Source organism: Aphis gossypii, chromosome 2 (genome assembly GCF_020184175.1).
Source record: "Aphis gossypii isolate Hap1 chromosome 2, ASM2018417v2, whole genome shotgun sequence".
NCBI classification, from domain to species: Eukaryota; Metazoa; Arthropoda; class Insecta; order Hemiptera; family Aphididae; genus Aphis; species Aphis gossypii.
The window spans coordinates 52,207,627-52,234,777 of NC_065531.1; the positions used below are offsets into that span (position 1 = coordinate 52,207,627).

General features: G+C 24.5%; 2 protein-coding genes across 2 annotated transcripts; both read left to right on the forward strand.

Annotated features, from left to right (window-relative positions):
* Positions 1–938: 938 nt before the first annotated feature.
* Positions 939–5,609, forward strand: LOC114121815 (neuroligin-like protein glit-1). The gene is made up of 13 exons (XM_027984291.2): positions 939–1,488; positions 1,601–1,873; positions 1,951–2,097; positions 2,179–2,332; positions 2,391–2,602; positions 3,034–3,198; positions 3,266–3,467; positions 3,543–3,718; positions 3,806–3,992; positions 4,057–4,162; positions 4,446–4,641; positions 4,929–5,044; positions 5,122–5,609. Exons 1-13 carry the CDS (start codon positions 1,198–1,200, stop codon positions 5,372–5,374), a joined length of 2,478 nt encoding a protein of 825 aa, XP_027840092.2. The 5' UTR covers positions 939–1,197; the 3' UTR covers positions 5,375–5,609.
* Positions 5,610–9,259: 3,650 nt separating this feature from the next.
* LOC114121824 (uncharacterized) lies at positions 9,260–23,877 on the forward strand. The gene is made up of 12 exons (XM_027984304.2): positions 9,260–10,037; positions 11,817–12,581; positions 12,778–12,868; positions 13,073–13,172; positions 14,055–14,174; positions 14,288–14,446; positions 15,460–15,501; positions 20,657–21,404; positions 21,808–21,874; positions 22,111–22,210; positions 22,377–22,496; positions 23,307–23,877. The coding sequence occupies exons 2-12, from the start codon at positions 11,849–11,851 to the stop codon at positions 23,526–23,528; spliced, it is 2,502 nt and encodes an 833-aa protein (XP_027840105.2). The 5' UTR covers positions 9,260–10,037; positions 11,817–11,848; the 3' UTR covers positions 23,529–23,877.
* Positions 23,878–27,151: the final 3,274 nt, after the last annotated feature.

A 27,151-nucleotide genomic window follows, 5' to 3' on the forward strand; every position in this document is an offset into this window, starting at 1 on the left:
GCATACTCCCTCGTCACTGGTAATTTAAAGTAAACATAAAAAATTAAGTATATATGTTTAATACATTTTTAAAAATCGTGGTGATTGGTGACAAGTATTAGGTACTACAGATATATATTTAAAAATAGTAAAAATACTATATTATATTATGTTTTTATGATAGTGGAAAACAGGAATTTGAATGATTAAATAATAATTAAATGGAAAAAAAGTCCCACGTTAGGAAAAAAGTTCAAGTGAAAAATTTACCGAAACACTTTTTCTTATATTATAGTTCTTTAGTTGTACTTTGTATTTTAGAGTGTATTGTATAATAGGTCTAGATGCTGTAAGAGATTTAACTATTTAAGAACTATTAGATAACTAGACCAAACTCGGACCTTAGAAACACGTCTACAAAATGTATATACACAAAATATACATTCGGCGTGTTAAATTTTTTAGTCATACCTAATATAAGAAAGAGGTGTGCATGTGTGATAATATTATTATAAAAATTTTATAATTATGTTTTATTGACTATTGTATAATGTGTTTTATTATAACATTTTATCATTTATGTCGAAACATTCGAAACGATTATCAGTAACTGTTCGACAGCTAATTGTTAAACAAATAAAAAGTAACACCTAAAATCAAGTCTATATTATTGAAGGTGAGATCTTTATTCTTTAACGTGGGGTCGAGACCTTTTTTTTCCGCATTCGTAACTATTATTTATTATACTGAACCACAATACAAAAGATATCAATGGGTATTGGGTTTATCTTGTTCATGCTTTATAGTAGTTCCCTTCCTTTCCTATTGTTTTGCGGTTCCATAGTAAAGTTCCATTCATTGTATTATCAGTGTATACCAAATATAATGACGTGATAGTATCAGCCAATTGTTGGCTACTCTGGTAAAAAATGTTAAGAAGATGGCAAATGGGCAAGTCCTACTATGAAAAAAAATAACAATAACAATATTAATGCAGAATATCTCATATCTGAATATGTAATAGTTTTGAGTTTTTTAACGTTCACAGACCCTAATTAATATATTTTCTCACGCACCTTTCTGTGTTCTCATATAAACCGCTTTAGTTATTAATTGCTTGAGACCGTTATGTGTATAATATTTAAATCAGTCTATTGTAGTTTAGATGTCCGTTGATGGTGTAGTGTTTTTCTGGTGATTGAATTTACAAAATTTGTTATGTTATTTGCTCAGTGTCACGCCCTGTCCACCGCTCTCGTATTATTTGTGATCACTCTTTCAAATGGCCAGGGTTATAGGTACCAAATATACAATAGCCAAAACTATCCGGCTTCGCAGACGGCATATGATCGGTCTTTGCCACAATCGGGCAATCCCTATAACCCGTTACTAGACCAATACGGTCAACAGAATAACTACCAGCAGAATGGTTACCAGAATCGGCAGCCATATAATCAACCCGGTCGTCCTGGAACTCCATCATATCGACCCAATGGACATAATTATGCAGTGAGTTGGTTTTGCCCTTAATAAATGATTTGTATTTTCTTAGTTCATTTTTTATTGAAATAAATGTTAGTTTTTTTTTTTGACATACTAATTAATTAATTATTAATTTTAGGGTGATGAGATATTGCTCCCTGGGATACTGGGTCGGTGGCGACCAGATATACAAGGTAAAGAGAGAACCGATTCAAAACAATTGGATAGAGACGTATTTGTATCCACAAAATATGGTCAAGTTCAGGGATTTAAAGTGCATCTCTATGACAACCCTTTACCAGAGAATGGTTATAGACCTTTTCAAACACCTGTTGAGCGAAAACAAGCTGAAGTAGCCGTGTTCTTAGGCATACCATATGCAGCGCCGCCAATTAATGAAGGAAGATTTCGTGTATGTTTTTTGATTAATTTTCTTATACTTATGAAATAAAGTTATTCATGGTATATTTATGCAATTTTACTATTTAGCCACCACGACCTCATAAAGGTTGGCAGTTACATCAAGCAGTTGATTTTGGAGCTGCTTGCCCACAGCCAGCTATTTACACTGGTATTACCAAAGGCGTGCCAAAAGTAGATGAAGACTGTTTGTTTTTAAATATATTTATGCCATCGGTAAACAAAATCAGTTATTACAATAATTTATTCAACGTTTATTATATTATTTATTGTTTTTTAAACTATATGATTATACAGACAGGTGTGGCTCCAGCTAAACCGTATCCAGTCATGTTTTACATACATGGGGGTGATTTTTTTCATGGCTCATCAAATTCTTTTCATGGACATATGATGGCAGCATTTTATAATGTTGTTGTTGTAGCTATTAATTATAGATTAGGAGCCTTAGGTAATACACAAATAAAATTAAGAATTAGAATTGTTGTAATAGTATTTTAATTTTAAAGGTTTTTTGAGTACGTGTGATGATAATTCTCCTGGTAATTATGGGCTTATGGATCAAGCTATGGCTCTACGTTGGGTGTATGATAATATCGAATTTTTCAATGGTGATCGTAAATCAATTACTTTGTTCGGGCCAGATGCAGGTGCTGCATCAGCAGGATTGTTAATGGTTAATCCAAAGACTAGTTTTATGGTATCCAAAGTTATTGCCCAGGTAACAAAATGTGTTAATTAAATTCTATTTGATTACTTACACACTATAGCAAATAAAATATAAGAATAGTTCAATATTGTTAATGTATAGGTATACTTAAAAATAATTTTTTGAAATGTATTAATATGGCTCAGGTATTAGAAAAAAAAATTCAATTTGTATGTAGCAATACTTTTTTATAATTATTCATAAATTATACTTAGCAATATATTGGATAATTTAAAATATACATATAAAAAACTATGTATTTGAGTCATACATAATATGACTAATATGAAATCCTTTATATTATATTAATATATAAATAGTATTTTAAATATACATTTGCTTAGTTATTACTTATTAGTCATAATTTATGATGTAATTTTTATTTTGTTGTATTTACTTTTGTGATTAAAGTTAATGATACAAGTATGTTCTTAATTTTCTAGAGTGGTTCAGCTCTTGCAGATTGGGCACTTATAAAAGATAGATGGAGGGCTTTAAATACTACTAAAGTGTATGCGGCTCATATCGGCTGCAGCACTGAATCTACGTGGAGAATTGTTGATTGTCTGAAGCACAGGAGTTTTTTGGAACTTGGATCAGATTTTAAGGTAATATATTAAACAAAAAATATTTAAAAATAAATAGATTTAAAATTCTTTTATTTTATTTGTTTAGCCTCAGATTGGTTTTAATGCCTGGGGACCAATAATTGATAACGAATTTTTGGTGCCTAAAAGTGATTGGTATGATGGTTGGCAACAGTCAGATTGGCATTTCATCAATGAATCAGTAAAAAATGCTATTCAGTCAGGTCATTTTAACAAGGATCTTAGATATTTGAGTGGTGTCACCACTCAAGAAGCAGCATACATATTATGTAAGATTGTAAACTAAATTGCTCTTGTATTATAAATCATTATTGTACCAATAATACTACTATTTTCATTGACAGTTAATAATAAAACTTATACAGTAACTGAAGAGTTCTTCAACAACAAAGTTAAAGAATTAGTTCTTCAGTATAATTACACATTAAATCCATCTGGAGTTTATCAAGCTATAAAATATTTGTATACATATTGGCCTGATCCAAATAATCCAGAATCAATAAGAACACAGTATATAAATGTAAGATAATTTCAGTTCACTTCAAATTAAATAATAATTTATAGATTTAAATAATCTTAAATACCTATACTTTTATTTTATTTTTAGATGTTGTCAGATTTTTTGTTTGTTGCTCCACATGATGAAATATCTAAATTACTTGTAGCTGAAGATGTTCCAGTATATATGTATGTTTTAAATACCACCGTAACAAGTATTCCCTTACCTGAATGGAGACTGTACTCACATGACACAGAATATTATTTCTTGACAGGTGCACCTTTTATGGATAGTGGTATGTTATTTTTATTTATTTTATTATATTTCAGTAAAAATTACTAACTTATGTTAATTTTTAGAGTTTTTCCCTCGTATTCCAGTTGTGGATAAAAGAAAATGGTCTGACAACGATCGTAATATGAGTCATTTTTTCATGAAGGCTTATACCAATTTTGCAACTTATGGGTTTGTTATTATTTAAATGATCTATTTTTTTCTTTATATATATTTATGATCAGAAATAAATAAATTTATTTTATGCTTAAATTATACAGATTTCAAAATTTAGTTAAAAATGTACGGCTAACTGGAAAAAAAATTATAAATTTATAAATTTTTTATTTGCCATATAATTATTTTATTTTGTTATAAACTTAAGCTGTAACATATTCTAAATTTGAAGTTAAATTTGTGTTAGTATTGTAATTGGTATGTATTAATCATTAATACTTAAATTATTCTGTTTTAGAAATCCTAGTCAATCTCAGATTTTAGGTATACATTTTGATATGGCATTGAAAAGTGATCTAAAATACCTCAATATAAATACAACATATAATACAACTATCAAACAAAATTATAGACAAATGGAATCAGCATTTTGGTCAGAATATTTACCTACTGTTATTGGTATTATTGTTCCAACATATCCTCCAACCACAGAGGTAAGTGATTTTAATGTTTCATTTTTCACATATTTCTAGTTTTTAATTTTTTTTTTTAAAGATTGAAGAAATCTAATCATGATCTTTTTTTGATGATAAATTTAAATATCTTTTATCTGCTTAGTTTTATCTAAAACCTTTTAAAATTTAATAATTTGATATTTCTTTTAATTTAAATTCCTTCTTTAATGTTTTTAGTGACTTGCCTTACTATCCATTTAATTAATTGTTTAGTATAGTATACAGGATTATTTTTTGCTTATAATAAATTACTTTTTTAAATCTAGTTTTGGTGGGAACCTAAAACTCCAATTCAAGTGGCATTCTGGGGTCTATCTGGTCTCAATATGATTTTAATTGCTTTGACAGTAATACTTTGCATATTGTGGTGTAATGCAAAGAAGTAAGTTTACTAATTATACTTTATTGAATTTCTATGAGTATGTGAATAAAATGTTTATTATTTTTTTTTTTTTTTAGAACTAAAGAACGTTATTATAATGGTGATGTGTTAGTTGTTAGAGAAGAACCAATGGCAATGAGCCATCAAGGCATTGATAATCGTAGTGTGACCAGTAATATTTATGAATATCATGATGCCCCTATAAAGACATTACATGCTTCACCCAAGAAGACAGCATCTGCTAGCACCTTAAGAACAAACAGTGCAGCTTCTATGCGAGATCATCCTATGGCCATAAATGAAAAACCAGTACCACAAACTCAGGTTTAAATTTTAAACTATTATTGATTTTATAATAATTTATTAATGTTGTATTTTTAAATATTTCTATTGAACTAAATTTGTTGAGACTTCAGCTCTTTTATGTATGTTGGGATATTTGCATCTATGACTCCGTCCATTGTTTTGGTTCTCATTCGTAAGCTATTTACTATGAATATTTTATTTACCGTAATTTTATGTTGGTTTAATATGCTATCTACTAATAAAAATTATCTTACCTTTACATTGTGGTATTTCTATTTCGTCAATTTATTTTATTTATAGGATGTAATGTAATTCATTATAGCGCTGAGGAATGATAGAAAATGATTTAAATCATTATAACATTTCCCATTTTTATCCTTAAATGTAAAATAGGTATTTTTTTTGCATATTTAGTGAAATGTTTGGCACTCTTTTTAGTATATTGCTAAATTATGGTTTTTAAAATATTTGCTTCTGAATCTTGTTTTTACTATTTTTAAAACATTATTAATTCACCAACAAAAATCGTTGGTTTTTAATTTTAATACATGTTTAAATATTAGGTAATAAATCATGTTTTTTTTTAAATATGTCCTTTCATTTCTTTACTTTGATTTTTATGTTGATATAAACAATCAATAGTGAAACATTCATATTAATTAAGAAATAATGATAGTATAATTACATATATAATCCTAGTTAAACCACATATTATATAAACATGACTCATAAACACAGATTAATTTCATTTGTTGTATGAAACATAATTTTAATTTCAAAATGATAAAGTTTATTCAGGTTAATAGGGTAGATAGCATAATTAACTGCCAAATGTGCAATAGATAGTAATTGAATGAGTACCATTATTTTATTTATTTGTTAGTGAAAAAATAAGTTCTTTTGTTATGGCAGATATAGGTTTTCCACAAGTGCCTTTTCTCATAAGTAGCTATATTTTATGTATACTATTATGCCGTCCATTTATTTTATTGTATACATTAGATTTTTTATTAGTAAACTATCCGTCCAGGAAATTCAAATATTTTGTTCGAGGTATTATATTTAATTGTGTTAAGCTTAAATAAGTTTATTTTTAGTAGTATTAATTTTTAGTTATGACATATTGTGAATATAATAAGTAACATTTTACATAAAAATTAATTTTTAAAAACCATTTGACAATATCTTAAAATATTACATAATTATGTTTTTTTTAACTTAAACCAAAATACATTTAACATTTTTATGTATAACTTTTTATTAAAATATGTGTAAATTATACTCAAATAAATAATAAATTAATAATTTCATAAATATTATGTTCATAATCAATTAATTGAGTTTTCACCAAATATAAGAATTTTCAAATTGGTTTAGGAGTAAAAAATACAATCATTAAAACAATAGCAATAAATGACAATTTATGTGATTTAAATAAATTACAAACCTACAGGCTGATTCCCAAAAATAAATTTAATTTAAAAAAACAGCATTTAAGTTATTAGTCATACATATTTTTAATTCATGTATACATCACTGTTAAATTTGTTGAGCCTTTTTAATTAGGCGTGTGTATAAATTATGTAATTCTTGTTTTTATTTTAATGTACACTTTTATTAAATATTTTAGTTGTATAAATATTTATTTTCTTTATATTTATTAATGTGAAAATCTTGAATACATATTTTTGTATGATTAATCTTGAACTATTTTTTTTTAAACAGTTTTAAATTATATTTTATGATAAAATAAATAATTTTAAATTCAGACATTTAATTAATATAATTGGTAAACACGATTAAAATAATATTAAAATTTTAGTATTTAAAAAAAAAAATGATAATAATTATAGAATTATAAATAATACTGTAAATTGAATAACTGTTTGTACCTTTAATGCTTTAATATTTAGTCTATTGACTAATATTTGTATTATTATTTGTTACCAAAAATATGTATAGAAATTTGAAACAAAGAAATATTAAAGTTGATAGTAAGATCTCATATGAAATTAAAATATTATAAGTTATTAGTATCTTGGTTTTTTATAAAATAATAAAAATAAAATAGTTAGCATCTTTCAGATAAGTATTCAATGTTAAATTACTTGTTTTAATATGGAATAATTAATGTTATATAATTACAGTGATTTTTCTTATTGTAGTTATGTCAATATGATTCATGATTATACAATGAAAAAATTAATAGTGTTTATTGTAAAAAACGAATAGATTTTACAAAAGTTGATGTATAAAAACAGTTAATTTTAATTTTTAGCCATTGTGTTTATTAGAATTTACTTTATTATCACTTATATTATTATATTTATTGAAAAGTTATTTAACACCCATTATGATACAATTATTTTGGGGGTGGCCAAACTTTTTTTGGTCAAGATCTACTAAAATATACTTCACCTTTGAGGATCGACTTCCATAGAAAATATTTTTATTATTGAATTACTATAATTATAAAGAAACATATAGGGCGCGGCCCTAAAAATAAATTCTAACATGATAGACTTTGAAATTGTCCGCGATCAATTGTTTGGCCGTCCTTTAATTATATGATATATTTATTATTTAACTAATTATTTACTTCAACTAACGTAGTATAATTAATGTCATCTATTATAATTAAGTAAGTATAGGCAGTAAAATATAAGTTGTATGTTATCAAATATGGACATTATATCAGTTAAAATAACTACAGTCTTGGATTTTTTATTTCTGCAAATTTAAATTTTATCATAAAACTAGTATATGTTTTTATTATGGTTAATATTATTTTATTTAACATGATTTGGATTGCTTTTTTATTTTAATCAAACACAAATTAGATATTAAGTTTGTTTTTAATTTGTACTATTTAATAATGTAATAATTTTTTATTTAAATGATCTGATGTATTTTTATTATAATTATATAATTTATGTAAAAATATATTTTTTTTTAAATTTTAATTATTTTTCAGTGCTAGGTCTTGTTTATGAAATATATGTATGATCCAATTTGTTAAAAAAATTATTTTCCGAACAAAGAATGATTGTAATGTGTTCAATAATTATAGTATTAATGTAATTGTAAATCATTTATTAAAGAAATATTTTTTATATGCATTATTTTATAACTAATTAATTAAAGAATAATTATTTTTATATATTTTCAAATAAATATCACATTTTTGAATTCATTTAATGTTAATTTTAAAATATTTTTTATAGCATGGTATGTATTATAAATTAATACATTTTTGGTAATTGTTGTTGGAAGTTTTTTATAATTCATTGGAAATATCTATGATTTGAGGAAATAAAATAAAATAAAAACAGGAATTTTTATTCCAAATCAGTTTTTTTTTTTTAATTGATTTCTTTATTTATTTTAATTATAATTCAAAATTAATAATTATTTTTAATTAACTTATTTTCTATACATGGAATAATTTCAAAATATTCTGGCTCGTTTTTGAGCTATTTATACATAACTGAAATTTTCGATTTTTCGAAGTATTTTTTTTTTTGAAATGTTAGTTGATAAAAAATTTTGAAAATTTAACACAAGGTTTCTTTTAAGTTGTTCATATTGCAGCTAAAAACAAAATCAAAAATTGTGGTCACAATTTTTTTATAAGCATTTAAAGTTCTAATTAAAAAAAATTATCTTAAGTTTAAATTTTTACATAAAAAAGTCACGCTTAAAATAAAAATTTACTATCAAATAATTTTAAATTATTCTGTGCAAGTGGGTTTTAGCTATAAATTTTCTCACACAGACACAGTAGTGGTTGTATAATTTTACAATTATAACAAAAAGGAAAATCTCCAGATTAATGAGGTTTATCGGTTGATTAATTGGTATAGAATTTTTAGCCTCTGGTATCCTTGTTGTAATTTAGAGGTGATATGTGGATTCTATGCTAGTTTTCTATTCAAAATTACACCAAGATCTTTGAAATTAGGTGACCAAGGAATACATACTATTATTGTAAAGTTTTAAATGATGATTGGCGAAGAGGACCGCTGTGCTTCTGTGATGGGGGCTTAATTTAATTTTCTAATTTTCTCCTTACTTTTAAATTTTATTCAGGCGTGTTTGAGTATGTTGTATTATTATTTTGACATCCTTGTAGAGCTTGAGGATATAGCACTGTTGTCGGCATATAGTGATAATTCAGTATTATTCGTTAGAAGGAAATCCGAAACGTATGAGTTAAAAAGTAAAGGTGAAATTGTTGAACCTTGAGGGACGTGTCGTATAAGTTATCAGTAGGTATGAATTAATTATCGGTTATGATTTATTGTTATATAATAGGTATATATTTAATTGGATGTTTATTCATTAGAGTTATAAATAAGTTTGGTCACGCTAAAAGTACGTTATTTAGTTGTTTGTGTTTTATATTTGTGTTGAACTTACGCTGAGTGACAAGGACGAAATAATTTATATTTGTTTTTCGCATAATACGGAGGGTAAAGTTTTTCACATAGCTTACTTTTATGTTTACGAGCAGACTTTGGATAGGTCAGGACATTGAAACGGTTGAATATTAGCCAAGTTTTAGACTAGCTTTAGTCTATAGTTGCCTGTGATTTTACATTTCTTATTTTTTTGTGATGAATTTGTGTGGAAGAACGAACTGTTGAACATAATATTTTTTGTTTTACATATAGTAGTCTCAGTGTAGGTACGTTATTTTATATTATGCTTTATAACATACTTAGTCAAGTCACGTTGTTGTTCGTTATACTGTTGTTATTTGTGTACTCAAACGATGATACAAATATTTTCAATATTATTACTTATAATGGCATAATTAGTAAAAAATTGATGCTCTTGAGCTTTCTTCTTGTTTGATTTATTAGTTTTTAATTTCTTAAAAGTAATTAATATTACATAGGTATATCATAATATTAGCTATAAATATATTCAAAGTACAGATCAATTCATTTCAGAGATAAAACGTGTATTTGCTGTTGTATACATGAATTAAAACAATAATTATAATAAAATTACAACCAAAATAGAAATCTGTATTACTGGAAAAGTATATAATTCAAATATGATGCAAGTTTTCGTATGACTTAAGATGAATTGCAAAAAAATGTTGCGTTCCTTTAACATTCATAAGTAAAAAAGTATTAATTTTTTTAATTTAATAAAATTAGTGTAATAAAATACTTTTTTATGTACTTATTTAAATTTTAAAACTATAGACGCAAATACATTTTTTTTAAATATTTACTTTTTATTTTCTAGATCTATTATATTATATTTAATATACATACAGTCGACTCTCGGTAACTCGAACCTTGATAACTCGAAATTCTCGATATCTCAAATAAATAAAATTCCCCTTCAAATAAACAAGATTTCGATACTTCGAATTTTCTTATCCAAATTTAGAACTTAATATAATATGTAGTAATATGTGTATTGTGTATAAGACGATATTATTTCCGATGTATTGGACAATGATAAAGAAGATATCAAAGACCCGCAAATAGAACCCTGTACCTTCACAAGTAAAAAAGCGATACTTGCTTTAGGAAAATTACGTAAATATATTGAAAATAATGAAGGTATGGAAGATTTATTTAAATCATTCGATTATTTAGAAAATAGAATAGAGAACAGTGTTTTAAATAAAAATAAACAATAATCTTTGGATCAATTCTTTAAAAATAATATGTTGGTATGTATATTTTTTTATTTCTTTAAAATTTAAATGTAAACTATACATTTTTAGTAATTTGAATTTGTTTTTTCCCCTAGAACTTCGAGTTACCGACAGTACATTGTATTTTTGTAAGTGATTAATGTAGTTAAAAATGAATAGTATAGTGTACAATTAATTATTAAGGGTTCATTCTTTACCATTTTACCTATTTTAACCAAAACTTTAATAGCTATAAATAAAAAGAGTTATTTTCTAATAGGTACTTGATAGGTATTTATTTTTATGTAGAAAGATATTTAAAAAAATATTCTGATTCAGCTTACAAAATAGTGATCATAATTCTACTATTGATAATAAATAATAATTTAAGTTAAAAATTGACCATTTATTAATCAAAGGTTTAAATAATTTCATCAACAAATAAAATGGAAGAAAATTAAGGTTTATACAAGTCATTATAACTGTATGCACCTAGGTATAAATTAATTGTTATAACTTATAAAATGCTTTAGCACTAATATATATTTAAAATAACATCATTTGCGTGATTAAATTATAGTATTTAACTAAATGTAACCGGATAATATAATCGTATTATTTTTAGCTCATATTAAAAAGATTTGAACTCATATTAAGCATTATGCATACATTAACCTATCCAGTGGCTATATCCCTTTAATATTTTATCTTCATAAGTCACTTATTTTTTTTAAACTAATTTGTAATCGGGTTATTACTGTCGAGTAAAAATATATTGTTTGATTTGTATATTTTTGTTCTTAATAGGGGATTTTCATACATAAAAAAAAAATACCGAAATGGATTCAAAACACGAAAAACAATATATTTTCAATATGAAGTTGGCAAAAATTATGGGCCTATATCAAATTTTAACTCCAGATTCAACTTCAATTTTTGGCTACAATATATATCACATTGTTATTGTGTTTTTTGGATCATTCATGTTCATCATATCCATGTTGTTTCCAATTGGTCTGCTATATTTAAGAAACGATATGATTGCGTTAATGTATTACATGGGTTGTATAAGCAATTTTATTTTATCCAGTTACAAAATGGGTAATATTCTTTATTATTCCAAGGATATATGGAAATGCATTGACGTCACAAATTTTTACTTTATTTCATACAAACATTACGATAGAAATTTATTTAAAAACTGGCAAACACGGTCCATACGAATTACATATATATACATTGTAATAGCATTATTCGCTTTTTTTTGTTGGATCTTTAGTCCATGCGTTATGAATAAATCTATCATTACTATTAGAAACATTGACGGTTCATATAGTAGATACCGAATGAATATTTTTAATATATATTTAATAGCGTCCCATGAAACATATAACACGAATTTTTACATATTTTATATTATTGAAATAATAGTTAGTGTTTGCTATGTATACTTTACTATAATATTTGATGTTTTAATGCTTCTGATATGTTTTGCGATATCTTACCAACTGGAAACAATAAGTAATACAATCAAATCACTCGGATACAATTTATCTATACAGGATAATATCGGTGCGTACCTATGTGGTTTGTTTTTTTACTACCTATCTATTAATTGTGACAATAATTATCATACAAATAAGTATGCTCATATAGTCATATAATATTTTACGAATATATTTGTTGGGATTTTTATTATTGATATAAAGATTATATATTGAATAAGGTATCTACAAGTGTATTTATAGTAAATGTGTAATCTTCACAGGGATTAGTAATTCAATACAATTAAAAGAGAAATGTGATATAATATATAACGATTTAATAACGATAATAACAGACCATCAACACGTCATAAAGTGAGTGATATTTTCGATTATAATAAAAAAAAAAAGTATATATTATATTTTATGACTCCAATTAATCCAAATCAAACTATAGACTTGATTTTTTACCACAAAAAAATGACGACTTCGGAAGACGTTTAGCGATATTTATTTTAAATTTAGTTAATTTCATAAAAATATTTTATCGATTTTTTGTATTGTTTTTATTTTTTACAGAAAGTTAAACGATTTTTATAACATGTTTCGGTTAGTAACGCTAACTCAAATATTTATAGCTTCAAGTTCACACGTATTTATTTGGTCTATAGGTGCAATGGTAAGATGGTCATTTAAATTACAATTATTCTTTAAAAATATTAACATGATATTTTAAGATATTTTATGCTAAATCTTTAATTTTTCTAAAAAAAAAAAAATGTACCTATGCATAAATTATTTCCTTTGTATTTTTGTTATTTGTTATAACCCCTTTAAAAGAGATTATGCCTGTGAAATTAAAAATATTTCAAAATATTGTTGTACAAATGAACAATAATAAGTTTTAAGAACAGTAAAATATTTTATGAAGTAGAGTGATTAAGTTTATGTGTGAGAAATCATAGAATTGACCTATAGTCAGAGTGATAGTGGTTGATTGAAGTAGAGATCCTTTTACAATTTTCTTATTTTCTTTTTTAAACAGATATTCTAAGCGTATATAATACTACGGTGTAACCTACAACTATTTTATATGTAGACTACAATAGAATAAGTTTGTGAATGTTCGTTTTAAGTGTAGTATTTATTTGACCATAAGGGAGGGTGGACATTTAAACATTTAAAACTAGAGATAAATGATGAAAGATATTTTGTAAGTTATTGTTATTGGATGAATTGAGATTGACCATTTTGTTATTTGAGAAGAAGATTATTATAGTTCACTATTTACATTGCTTTTGAATAGGTATTTATTATTTTGATTTGATAGTGATAAATTTAGAATATTATTTTTGTAGTTAAAGTTACAAAGTGTATCGATGAGAAATTAAATGATTAGAGGTATTCTTTTTTGTTATGACAAATATTCGTAACAAATCTTCCCATATTTTATTGTTGAACCGTTGAAAATTCGTTTTTTATGTAAATAAAATCTCTACCGTCAGATATCATACAAAATGATTGTAAATAAAATGCTGATTTGTATACTTTACATTTTTAGAGTATTGATGAAGGTGATAATGCAGATTCAATATTGTCATTTAAATTATTCATTGTACTCCCTCTCATAAATTTTCAATTATTTATGACTTGTAGTTTATTTGGAACTATAAATGAAAAAGTAATTATAAAGTTGTTTTTTTTTTTTAAGTTTGATTTACTATATTATTATAAAAATGTATTATATATGGAATCACAATTGATTTAACATAAAATGTATGTTTTTTGATTTAGAAAGATTCTATTATTTTTGCATTATATAGTAGTAATTGGACTGATATGGATTTAAAAAGCAAAACAATTATTTTGTTTGGGTTGACAATGAATAATGCAAACCAGTTAAAAATGAAGTTTACAAATACCAAAATTGTTAATTTGGAAATGTTCAGTCATGTGAGTATAAAAATAAGAACAAATGTAATAAAATATATTATTTTTCTTATATTTGTATAATTATGAAGAGTTACTAAAAAATTAGTGCTCAAGCTATAAATATTTCATATTATTAGCTAATAAGTTGTTCGTATAGTAGTTCAAAATATCGTAAATACTATAGTTATCATTTTTTTTTGTACCTATATAAGCAGTGTTTGAAGGTAAAATTTTAAAATAATTTTGGTTAGGTATATTTTTGTAATTATAAAAATATCAATTGCTTAGATTTAAAACTTTCCATCATAATATGTTCATAATTTTTTCAACACATAATTAAAATTCAAAATATTTAGATTAATTATTTGTTATTATTAAGCTGTTAATGTTCAGCACTTAATTACACTATTTTATGATAAATCGTCATTGATTTATAAGTTAAAGTTTATAAATATTTTTTATTTTTTAACAAAAATTAGTTCAAACCATCGAATAAAGAAGCTAATAGTAATTATATGAATATAATAGGTATTACATAAAGAATAATTAGAAATATATGCTGATTTTTCAGTTTCCATCGTTCAGAATAGTGTTTTTATAGATATACAATAGTTTATCATTGAATTATAACTCAACACATCCATTTCAATTTACAGTCTATTTAATGATGATATATATTCGAAATGTTCTATACGCGAAGAATGTGTTAAAAAAATAAATATATTTTTTAGTCAAAATATTGTAAATTATTTTATTTCACTGCTAATATATACTTATTCATTAATATCAGGTATCTACCAATATAAATTACATACATTTTATTATTAAAAATATCATAGAAAAATAATAAACATATACCAATACCTATACTATATATGTATATATTCATATTATTATTTTATCAAAAATGTAAGATTAAATATATGATTCTAGTTATTGAGGTATAACGTTTGTGTTAGGTATAATCTTAAACAAGTTAATTTAATAAATGAATACATTTAATTATTATATCATTTTTTTTATTTTTTTCACAGACGATGCGCTTTTGTTATTCAATATTTTCAATGTTGGTTAATTATAATAATAAAAAAAAAAATAATTAGAATTTTAATTGTTTGATAATTTACTTTTAAGTAAGTACCAAATTATATTTTGTTAAAATATATTATAATATTATTTATAGTATAACATTTTATTATTGTTATAATTTATTTATTGTTTATAATTTAATTTTTATACATAGATAATTATTTTTAAAATTACATATCTATTAAATAATTTAATTTATATTAATTTGCATAGGATCTTATAGTTACATAATTTGTTGTGTGTATTATTATATTATTATTTATTATGTTATTTATGTTGATGGTTTTTATTTACTTTATTTTATCTAAACATAATAGGTATATTACTATTATGTATTTAGAATTATTAGTAATAAATTAATTCCAACAATCTTTTTATACGTAAAATAATGATCTTGGTTCCTTTGTAACTTATCAAATACTAAATAGTAACATATAATTATATGATACTCTATTACAATAAAATAGACCTTATACAAGCATTCAATTATCCAATCAAATACTATAGTCTAGAATATAATTTTATAAAAATGGATTATTAATTTAAGTCTTAAACTATTGTTTGAGATAACTAAATTAAAGGTTAGATTATAGTAATTAAGATACTAAATTAATCTATTAAGTTCTATAATGATTAATCATTTCTATAATCATAATCTAGTACTGTCTTGTATGACTGTTAATAATGTCAGGTACCTATAATCTATGTCTTATTATATGTGTCCAACTTGTCTTGGTTATTTTCTTCTGTACATTAAAAATACTGAAGAACTAATTTTAGGAAAAATGTGATTATAGAAGCAAAAATATATATTAGATTCTATTGGAGCCATGAAAATATTGATTTTTATTTTTTTTTATTTTTACTAGCTTTCAACAAGTAGTTATTATAGCTGAACATTTATATCATCTTAAGCGTTAAGATAACTAAATGTTTATAAATATAATATTAGTGAAAAATAATAAGATTGAAATAGTAATAAAATAAGTGCTTTAAGTAAATATAGATCGGAGACCCATTAAAATGTACAGGTGATAGATGACACAATTCAACTTTATAATAGATATATTTACTCTTGAATCAAAATTGAGCGAGTTTTACTAAGACTGCATTAATTTGTTTTGTCTATATCATACGTGTGTAAGACGGAGACAACACATACAGTTGCGACGTCTTCTTAAGACTAATAATATTTATCGACTTCTTTATTTTTTAGCAGAGTGGTTACTTATTTGTTTTTTTCTATTGGCACGTTAAGTATAGTTTAAAAAGATTTATTACTATTATTTTTTTTAAATGATGATTTAATTATTTGTCCTAGTTTCAAAACAATAGTTATCTTAAACTTTTATAATAATAAAAAAAAACCTTATTAATTAATAGTTCAAAGTGTAGGATCATTAATTGTTAATGATACCTATAGCGTGATGAATATATAGATAGATAAAAGAAGGCGTTTCACTTGACCAATTTTTATTGTCAGTCAAACTTAAAGTTTCTATCTTATTAACAAATCATGACTAACTCTAAATCTAGAAGTGTTATTAAAATGTTGAAAAATAACTTTACTGCTTAAATAATATATTATGTGGAACAGTGGGGTTGAGGTTTAAAAAAAAAATTGTTATTTTTTAATTGTTAAGTTGTTCTTTCTTTGTGTAAAAGTAAAAAACACTTGATGTATTTATATATTATATATTTGATTACAGTATAATAATAAAATGATCATTTAATCATTTATCAATAATATCTCAGACTTATGGAATCCATCGAAATTACAGCAATGTCAAAGTATAATTAATTATTGATTAATTATATTTGTACCTAATACATTTGTAAAGTTGACGTTTCGTTTTGATAAACATAATCATTGAGAGAAAATAAACTTTTAATATTGTATAATATTGATTATATGCATACTTTTTTTTTTAATATCAGTGAAGTTACCATTAATTTAGTAATTAAGTATACCTGTACATTTTATATTTCTTTTTAAAGTTAAATAAAGTCCACTGAAATGTGTACTAATGCAGAATACAGGAACAATATATCGTCGTTGATACGAAATACTCGAAAAAGCCTATGTTCTAAATCAAGTAAAAATTCAATTTTCAGGGTACATAAAAAAAAGTTAAAATAAATATCAATAACAAAATATAAAATATAAATATTATTGATCTACAAAAACATATTTTAAGATTTGAAAGCTATATCAAATTTTATTTTGAAAAACATTCAATACTTGTAAAAATATTGTATACACTGTAATGCTTCTTCCAACATTGAAGTTTATTTATTAAAGTTTATATTTTTTGCAAGCCAACTAACATAGGAGATTTTTAATGTAATATCCTAGATCTTTCAAATGATACCTACTTAGTGTCATAGATCGACTAAACCTACACATAAATATACATATTCGTACAAATTAGCAGGTACACAATATAGGTATTATATAGTCGATACGTTCTGATTATTCTGTTGTGATATTCTTGTTGTTTTGGTGTAAAATAACTGTAAAGAACTGGTCATTTTTTAAGAGGTTTAAAATACATTCGGAACTTGTGCGTTTGCTGTTACTTACCTCATCGCATAAAATTTATTTTTATACACTTCCGTATAGGTGAATAATGTTTCAACTATTTCTTGACACATATTGTAATAGTGTAATACGTACCTATGTAGTATTTACCTATAGCTCATATAGGTGGATGCAGTGGGGTAGCCAGGATTTTTTTTAGGACGGTTTTTTTTTTTGTTATAAAATGTAACTTGTAATGGATTTCACACTCATATAGTCATAAACACATGATAATCAATAATTATAAAATAATAAATTAATTGAATGGTAAATTTTTATCAACATTTATTAACAAAAAATATGTGTGGCAACATTTAGAAAAAAAAAATTAAATAAGCAATATTTAATTTGTTGTAGGGCAAAATAAGTAGAGTAAAAAAGTTGCCAGTAACTTATTTAAGAAAATAAAACGAAACTTATATAAATGAGAAAAAAAGTTGCCAAAGTGGCTTTTAGAACAAATAAAAAATGAACAAAAACAAAACTTTGGACAGGACGACACCAAAAAATAGGAGAGAGGATTGATAGGAGATGGCGTAGTCGGTGCAAGATATCCTGAGGCCACTGGTCACTTTTGCACATTTTCATGACCGGTCCTACGAGCGAACAAATGTCGTTTAGCGCGTTTACTCGGATACGTGAAGCGTCGATCATCGTGATGGAAAGCCGCGAGGCTAGATTAATTCTTCGGTTGTGGGTTAACGGTTGACGGCGACGGACCTAGCGCGCAATGTAGTGCGCATCGATGGTGTAAATGACGATTTTGGCGACGGAAGGTGGAAAATAAAGCACAGAAAGAGTGAATAATAGTTTTAAAAAACCAAATCAAGGAACGCATAAAACTCAAATGGCAAACGCACTGGCTTAATCAAACTACCAAACTAAGAAGAATAAAAAACATAATCTTCGACTGGCCAAATTCCAATCCGAATAAAAGGGATAAGTTATAAACAGACTCCATATCGGCCACACCCGTCTTACACATGGGTGTACCTCATGAAGAAAGGAAAAAAACCTCAGTGCATTTCTTGTGGAACTTAACTAACAGTTAACCACCTAATTATCGAATGCCTCCAAAACGCAGATGAACGTAATAACTTCAAAATATCAAATATCTATATTAGACGCAGCACTCGGACCAGACGCAGACACCATCACAAAAAATTCTCAAATTCTTAAACAGATCCACTGTAAAATGAAATAAAAAAAAAAAAAAACTAATACCTATGCAATTTATAAATATAATTATCAAATTTTATAACGACAACCAAATTGATAGATATAATTTTGTAAAAAGTTTAGTTTCATTTAATTTTATAGCAACAACGATGTCTGTTTGTATTATTAATAGATAATTAGGTAAAGTAATCTGCATCAAACTCGACCTAAATTTAAAAAAAAATTGACTAGAATATACGAAATGTAATTTTAATTTTTACTTATATCTGGCTGTATCTGAAATCATAATCCATATTGAAATTAAAATTGACTTATTGTATATTGTCACTGACATCTTGATGTTCTTGTAATTTTATTTTTAATTTCGAGAGGCCAAAAAATGAGCTATAAATATAGTATTAAAGAAATCTCGTACATACACTAAATATAATATATCTAATACATAGTATTAATTTGGAGAGAAATAAGAATTTTAATTTATTTTTTAAATAATATTTTTACGATCGGTTTTAAATTTTTTTTATGTAGATTAATAGAATATTATACTATCTTGGAAATCTGAATTCTTATTATTGTGTTATTAAATAAGTTAATTACACGATTATAGTGAGTTAATTTTTTGTATTAGGATTATCGCCTATGTTCATTTTACCGGGAAAATATTGTTTAAAAATTCAACTTCTGGATGGTTTGTGGCATTTTAATAAAACGCAACATATAATTTTCAACATATAAGATATAAATTATTTATAATTTTAGATATACAATAAATTTTTAAAATGCACCCACATTATTTTTTTATAATTTGACCTATAAAACAAGGGATTTATACTGTTGTTACATGAGCCAGTTATAAATGTTGGCATGACTTTATTAACAACTGCAATTAAATACACGCAATTAACAATGCATTTCAGAATAAATAATTTAATTATAAAATTTTAAACATAAAAGGTATCGCTTTAGAAAAGTATATAAGGAATAATTTTCTCACGTATTAACGTGTAAATGTCTGATACTTAAGATATACTTACTTCTTATAACTGAAGGTAAAGTATAATTTATTTTATAATAGCTTCAAAAGTTAATTTTAATATTTTAGATTCTGAGTGGAGTAACAAACGTATTGATTTTACAATGATGTATTTTTTGTCTGTTATCAATATTTAATGCAGTAAAAATGTTTCAATTTTCAACTTTGTTGATTTTTTCTAATAGTAAATTGGATCTTGTTAGTACTTTGATAAAAAATGTCCAGTACTTTCTTTAATATTCAGAAAAAATAAAATAAACAAACAAACAAATTAAAGAAAATGTAAATTTTTTTTATGCTGAATTGGTTTTTAACAAAATTGATTTAATTTTGTCTTGTTTATTTGCAGGTGGTTTTTGAAAATATTAAGAATAATATTATAATGGATTCAAAGGCATTGAAAATTTTAAGACTTACAGGCTTATATCAAATTTTAGATCCTAATACTGCTAAAATTGATGATTGTAATATATATCACATCGTTATTGTGTTTTTTGCATCGTTCACATTAGTTGTATCTATGTTGTTCCCAATGGGTTTTATTTATTTAAGAAATGATATCATCGCGTTAATGTTCTACGTTGGATGTATAAGTAATTTCATGTTATGCTGTTTCAAAGTACTCAATATTTTATATTATTCCAAAGATATATGGAAATTTATTGATGTTACAAAATATTACTTAACTTTATATAAACACTACAACACTAATGTCTTAAAAAACTGGCAAACAAGATCTACACGAATTATGTACCTATATATTATAATAATGTTTATTGGTTTTTGTTTTTGGTTTTTTAGTCCACATATACTAAATGAATCCACAGTTACAATTAGAAACATCGATGGTTCATACGGAAAATACCGATTGAATATTTTTAATTTATATTTAATAGTGTCAGATGAAACGTATAACATGTATTTTTATGTATTTTATGTCATCGAAATAATAATGCAAATTTGCTTTTTATATTTCACAATCGTTTGTGACATTATTATGATTTTGATATCTTTTGAAATAATTTCTCGAATGGAAATAATTTGTATTGCATGTGGATCATTGAACTACAATATAATATGTTCAAAAGAAGGGTTAAGTGAGTTACTTGATTTTGTTTTGATTAATATTAAATAAAAATGAATGATTTCATTACTATATAACTGATTTTAAGAATTTAATTTAATGTTTTCTGTGAATTTATTATTTCAATGTGTTTTTAACAAGACTCGTAATATAATTTAATAATTATTAGTATTTTTACATAATTATTCGTAATATTTTCGCTACCTAGGTATTATAATATATATTTAAGTAGAACAAAAAAAAAAAATAAAAAAAATAGCAAGTATTTTATATTCTGAAACATAAATATATAATTAAATGACAAAAAATATAATTTAAACATAGGCAATACTTCTATATTAAGCAATACGTTTAAGATCATGTTATTGTGATAAAATACCCACTTACAGATACCAGTTCCAATCCAATAAAATCAGAGAAGAAATTCGATGTAATACATGATGATTTAAAAATTATAATTACAGATCATAAAACTGTCATAAGGTGATTCTGTTTTTTCTTTTCGTACCTAATTCAAGTAATTCTATGCTTAATGTAGCTATGTGGTTTGCTTATTACTTTTTATATGTTATCGATAATTTACTGTACTGCTCAATATGGATTTATAATTATCAATTATAAAAAATTATTATTCAACAATATATACATGTACAATTTTATATATAATAACATTTAATCCCAAATTCAAAAATTATTAATTGTATTATTGATTCTTATAGGAAGTTAAAAGAATATTATACAATTTTTCGGCCAGTTACTATTATTCAAATATTTATAACATCAAGTTCACACATAATTATTTGGTTTGTTGTTGCAATGGTAAGATAAATGAAATTAAAATTTTTTTTATGAATTTATATTATTCGTGTTTACGTTACCTTAGTAAAATATAAATTTGGAGATCTTTTCTTCCTGTAGTCGAAGTATAATACATTTAAAGCAATATAAATAAATTAATGCTAACAAATAACATTTATTTTTTTAGAATTTTGGTGAAGGCGACAAAGGTAATTCTATAATCACTATTAAGTTGTTTGCTGTGCATCCTTTATTGAGTTTTCAATTATATATGATGTGTTATTTATTTGGATCTATGAATGAAAAAGTAATAATATAATGTTTTATTTTTTTTTTTCAGTTTATTTTACTGTAATTTGTAAAATAGGTAATACTATTAAATTTTAATAGTTAGTTTATGTTAAAGACATTTTTACTCAATATTTAATTTTTTATTTACTGATAATAATATTAAATCTTGATGTATAAATATCAAGTGTTATCTTTTCAAAATCTAAATTTCTTTTAAAATAAATATTTTTATTCATATTACGATTAAAGGTATCAGGTATTTTCTTTTATCCACAATATTTAATAAATAATAATGAAAATATAATAATAAGTGTATGGTGCAATATAATGGGAAAATTTAAATAAAAAAGCACTGTTTTTTGAAAAACGTAAAAATAGTTAGATTTTTAACTTTGAGAGTGGTTTCTGGTAGGCGGTTAAATTGAAACTTGATTATAATTTATATTTTATATATTTTTAATTGAGGGAAAAAAAACTCCAAGTACTTTTAAAAATAATTGGAAAAAACTATAAAAACTAGGAAAAACTGAATATTTTACGTAAAAACAGTTTTCGATAAAATCAATTTTGTTTTTCGATATTACCTAAATAAAAACAAAAAATAGTAGATTCTTGAAATTTTTACCAAATATAGATTTTATTAAAATTTCATATACATAGGTACATTGTATTATTTTCAAAGTAAATTGATCCTGAAGTATATTTGAATAACAATAATAATTAGTTAAACTAGTTAAAGTAAATAGTAGTATATTAAATATATTTATGTTATAAATACGAGATCATTATTTTCATATTATACATCAAATTATTATTTTATTTTTAGAAAGATTCGATCATTTTTGCATTATATAGTAGTAATTGGACTGAAATGGATATAAAATGTAAAAAGATGATTTTATTGGCTATGGAAATGAACAATGCGAATCATTTAAAAATGAAGTTCACAAATACCAAAATCGTTAACAAGGAAATGTTTACACAGGTAAATATTACATCACATATTTACAAGGTGAATTACAAAATGAATGTGTTCTATTACTTGTAGTAGAATAAAAATAATAAACTCAAAATTAAAAAAAAAACGAGTAGTGGTTAGAATTTCAGGTATGTAAGAATGGAAAGAATATCAAAGGGGTTGTTAATAAGTGATCGATGAACTATAATACTAGTATGTGATAAAAAGGATAGAACGTGACAACGTATATAGTGTTTCACATATTTTTTTATAGATATCATGGTAACGTAGCTAACTTGTGATATTAGAAATATTAGCACATGTTAATCGGTAATAGACTCGTAATAATATAATGTGTTAGTAGTTAGTAGTTATACATGTTTGAGTCTTTATGGTCATCCCCATATGGAAGTTATATGATTTTTTTATCGTGCGTATTTGTATTACAGCCTGCAGTCTCTTTCATTCTACATTTATTTCCAAAGCTAATCTTACTGACTCAGAGTCACTTCTCCTCATGATTTAACAGACACATTTATTTTTTTTCGTTTTCTCTACAGTTGGTACCACTTTTACACTACCCTTAATGAAATAATTCCTCAGTCGATTTCTTTTAGTCACTCAACACATCCTCCTTAACATTTTCATCAGATGAAAAAAAAGAAGAATATCGTTTTTGAAGATTATCTTCGCATCTTACTGTTGAAGGGATCTTGCAAACCGAGGCCTCTAGGCCCTTCCTTAGATTCACTTCTGAGCCATATACAATTGCTTTTGCTTTACTCCTACTTATCCTTAGTCCCTTCCCGTCAAGGGCTGTTTTTCAATCTTTTTTGGGGATTTTTCCAATAACTCAAAATCATCTGCAAATATCATGTATCACTGCTCCCCACTTTGTAAGTCTTTCGTAATTTTATTCGTTATTAATGAGAACAGAGATTAATTATACTAATTTTTAACACTTTAATGTTTAATACAGTACTTTTCTTAGAAATGTATTATAATCACACACCATCTTTAAATCAATAAATTATCTTCTTCTCGTACTTTTTTTAAGTTTGTAAAATTGATTTTATCGACAATCTTAGTTATTGTTTCCTCTATTTGTAAATAGTGCGGCCTCTGTTTCCCGTCACGCATACCTTTTTATATTTGCCGATGACTTGGAATTCTTCATGCGTATTCACATTGAAAATTATGTTAGACTTTTCCGATCAGACCTCAACCGTTTAATTACTCGGGGTGAATCCTTGGGTCGGTTACTCAATATTTTCAAATGCTCCAATGTCTTATTTCTGTACATAATTTCCCATTAGTGTCGATTACACTTTCCATGATATTCCAATCTCAAACAAAACCTCAGTAAATGACTTGGGCTTTCATTTACTCTCAAATTTATCCCCTTGACTACACATTCAGGATATCTGCTGTAGAGTTCTGAAAATACTTGGATTTATTAAACTCATCTCCTTTGAATTCGAGTTGAACTGGTCATTAAAGATCCTCTTTTGCTCTTTAGTCCAAATTATCATTTATTTCATTGTTATTACTTATTATAATATATTTCATTTGTTTTAGGCTCAGGCCTGTACTTATTAAAAATAAAATAAACTAATATTAACTTACTATGATATGTTTTTGTTTTTATATATAGACGATACGTTTTTGTTATTCCATATTTTCCATGATGGTGAATTATAATTATAATAAAACAAACTAGAATATTGTAGTAACGCTTTATTACAAATGTTTTGTTGTGAAAATAATTATTCTGTAATATTTTTTTTTTTTCATTCTAATAGTTATGAAAGATTAAACTTTGGCTACGTATTTTTTCATTTAGTTAATAATATAACTTTAATTATCTGTTTGTTTTAATAGACTATAATTATATTATATTATTGATATTTACACAGTTGTACTTATATATTTTATCGTTTATCTAGAAACAGAAGTAACAAATTTTTATTTTGAACGAATAATATACAAACATTTTATTTTTACCAGATATTCGAATGGTTGTATAATTTTTTTTTATCCTATAGATAAGTAATCAGTGAACATAAATAATAATAACAATATAATTATACTTAACAGCATTTATTTTAGTATACGATATATTTTTATAATTTATCGGATATTTTTAATCTTAGACTATAGTGGCTATACGTGAGAGTAAAAAAAGTGCTATTCAATAATAACCATATTACATAATAAGTATACGAATTACGAAGTATTATTATTCAATGTTTAAGATCTTTAGTATTAACTATTATTTTTTGTTTTTTAGATTATGAACGGAGTGAGGAATCTATTGATTTTACAATGATGTGTGTGCGTGTGTGTGATTTTTAAGAAGCGTTTAAAGTTCAAATTTTTATGAAATAAGTCAAAATCACGAAAATTTGAAAGCAATTTTGTTGTTAAAAATTCATAAAATGTTAAGTATTTACATCTAAGGTTAAAAAATTCATCACAACATTTTTCAAAAGTTTTTCTTCAAATAACTTAAAAGAAAACTCGAACGTCATTATAGAAAAAAAAGTAATGTTATGTGTGTCTGAATTTAAAATTTTTAAGAAATCGCGTACCTATAACAATAACGATTTATCCTCAAACGATTTTAAGTATTTGTTATTATTCAAAAAGTACAAATCGTAGATACTTGAAAATTTCTCCCAGTTATTTAGATTAGTATTTTCTTTACAAAAATTAATTTACAAATGAATTCGCTTATTTTAAGGCTATTTATAGGCATTTTAAATATTCGTTTTTGTTTAGTTTTTTTTTTTATAAATGTCGACAAAATTTTTTTGGCTAAGTCAAAATACTTGAAAATTTAAAACGAAATTCCTAATGAGTTAGTCTTATAGTGTTTTAAAAATTATAAGCATAAATTAGCACAATTTTTTTTATTAACTTTTGAAGTTCGAATATTGACGAAATTTGTCAAAATCATGAATATTTGCAAATTATTTTGTAGTTAGGTTTATAAATTTATAAAAAATTATGTATAAGTACCATAGAATTGAAAATGTATTACAAGATTTTCTGTAAGTTTGGCATATAATAATAAAATGGGCTGGGGAGCAAATGGTGGGAATCATATTGCATACGAGTCATCAATGAAGTACCACATTTTATGTCTTTGCTGATATTGCGATCATATATAATTGGTGTGATAATAATGATAATAATTGTGTGCCAAAGCAAATACATAAAACGTCAATAAAGAAATTGAGCTTTGGTTAATAAAAATAATTTTATCTTTAATTTTAATTTTCACGAAATCAAAAATTCACTCTTAAACTAACGATTTATAGTGAAAAATATATCTTAAGCTATTAAATTATCTCTTTTCAGAATCATTTTTTGTATACAATGATACCTATTGCTGCATTCAAATTTATCTGTAATTAATATTTATCATAATATTATCTGTCTGGAGTCCATTCGATACTTACTGCACAACAACGCGTTCCCCACTTGATTAACCTTTTTGAAAATTAATTTTTCTAAAAATATTGCTTGTATTATAATTTTTTAAATATTTCATTATGTCTATAATATCATATATTATTGCTATTAACTTAAAAGTCAATACTAACGTAACGTAGGACAGTGTGAATAGGTGGTTTGTGGTATATTATAATTTGTAATTCGTAAATAATATTTTAAGAACTTTATTTTAATTGTAGGTATAATCGATGTAT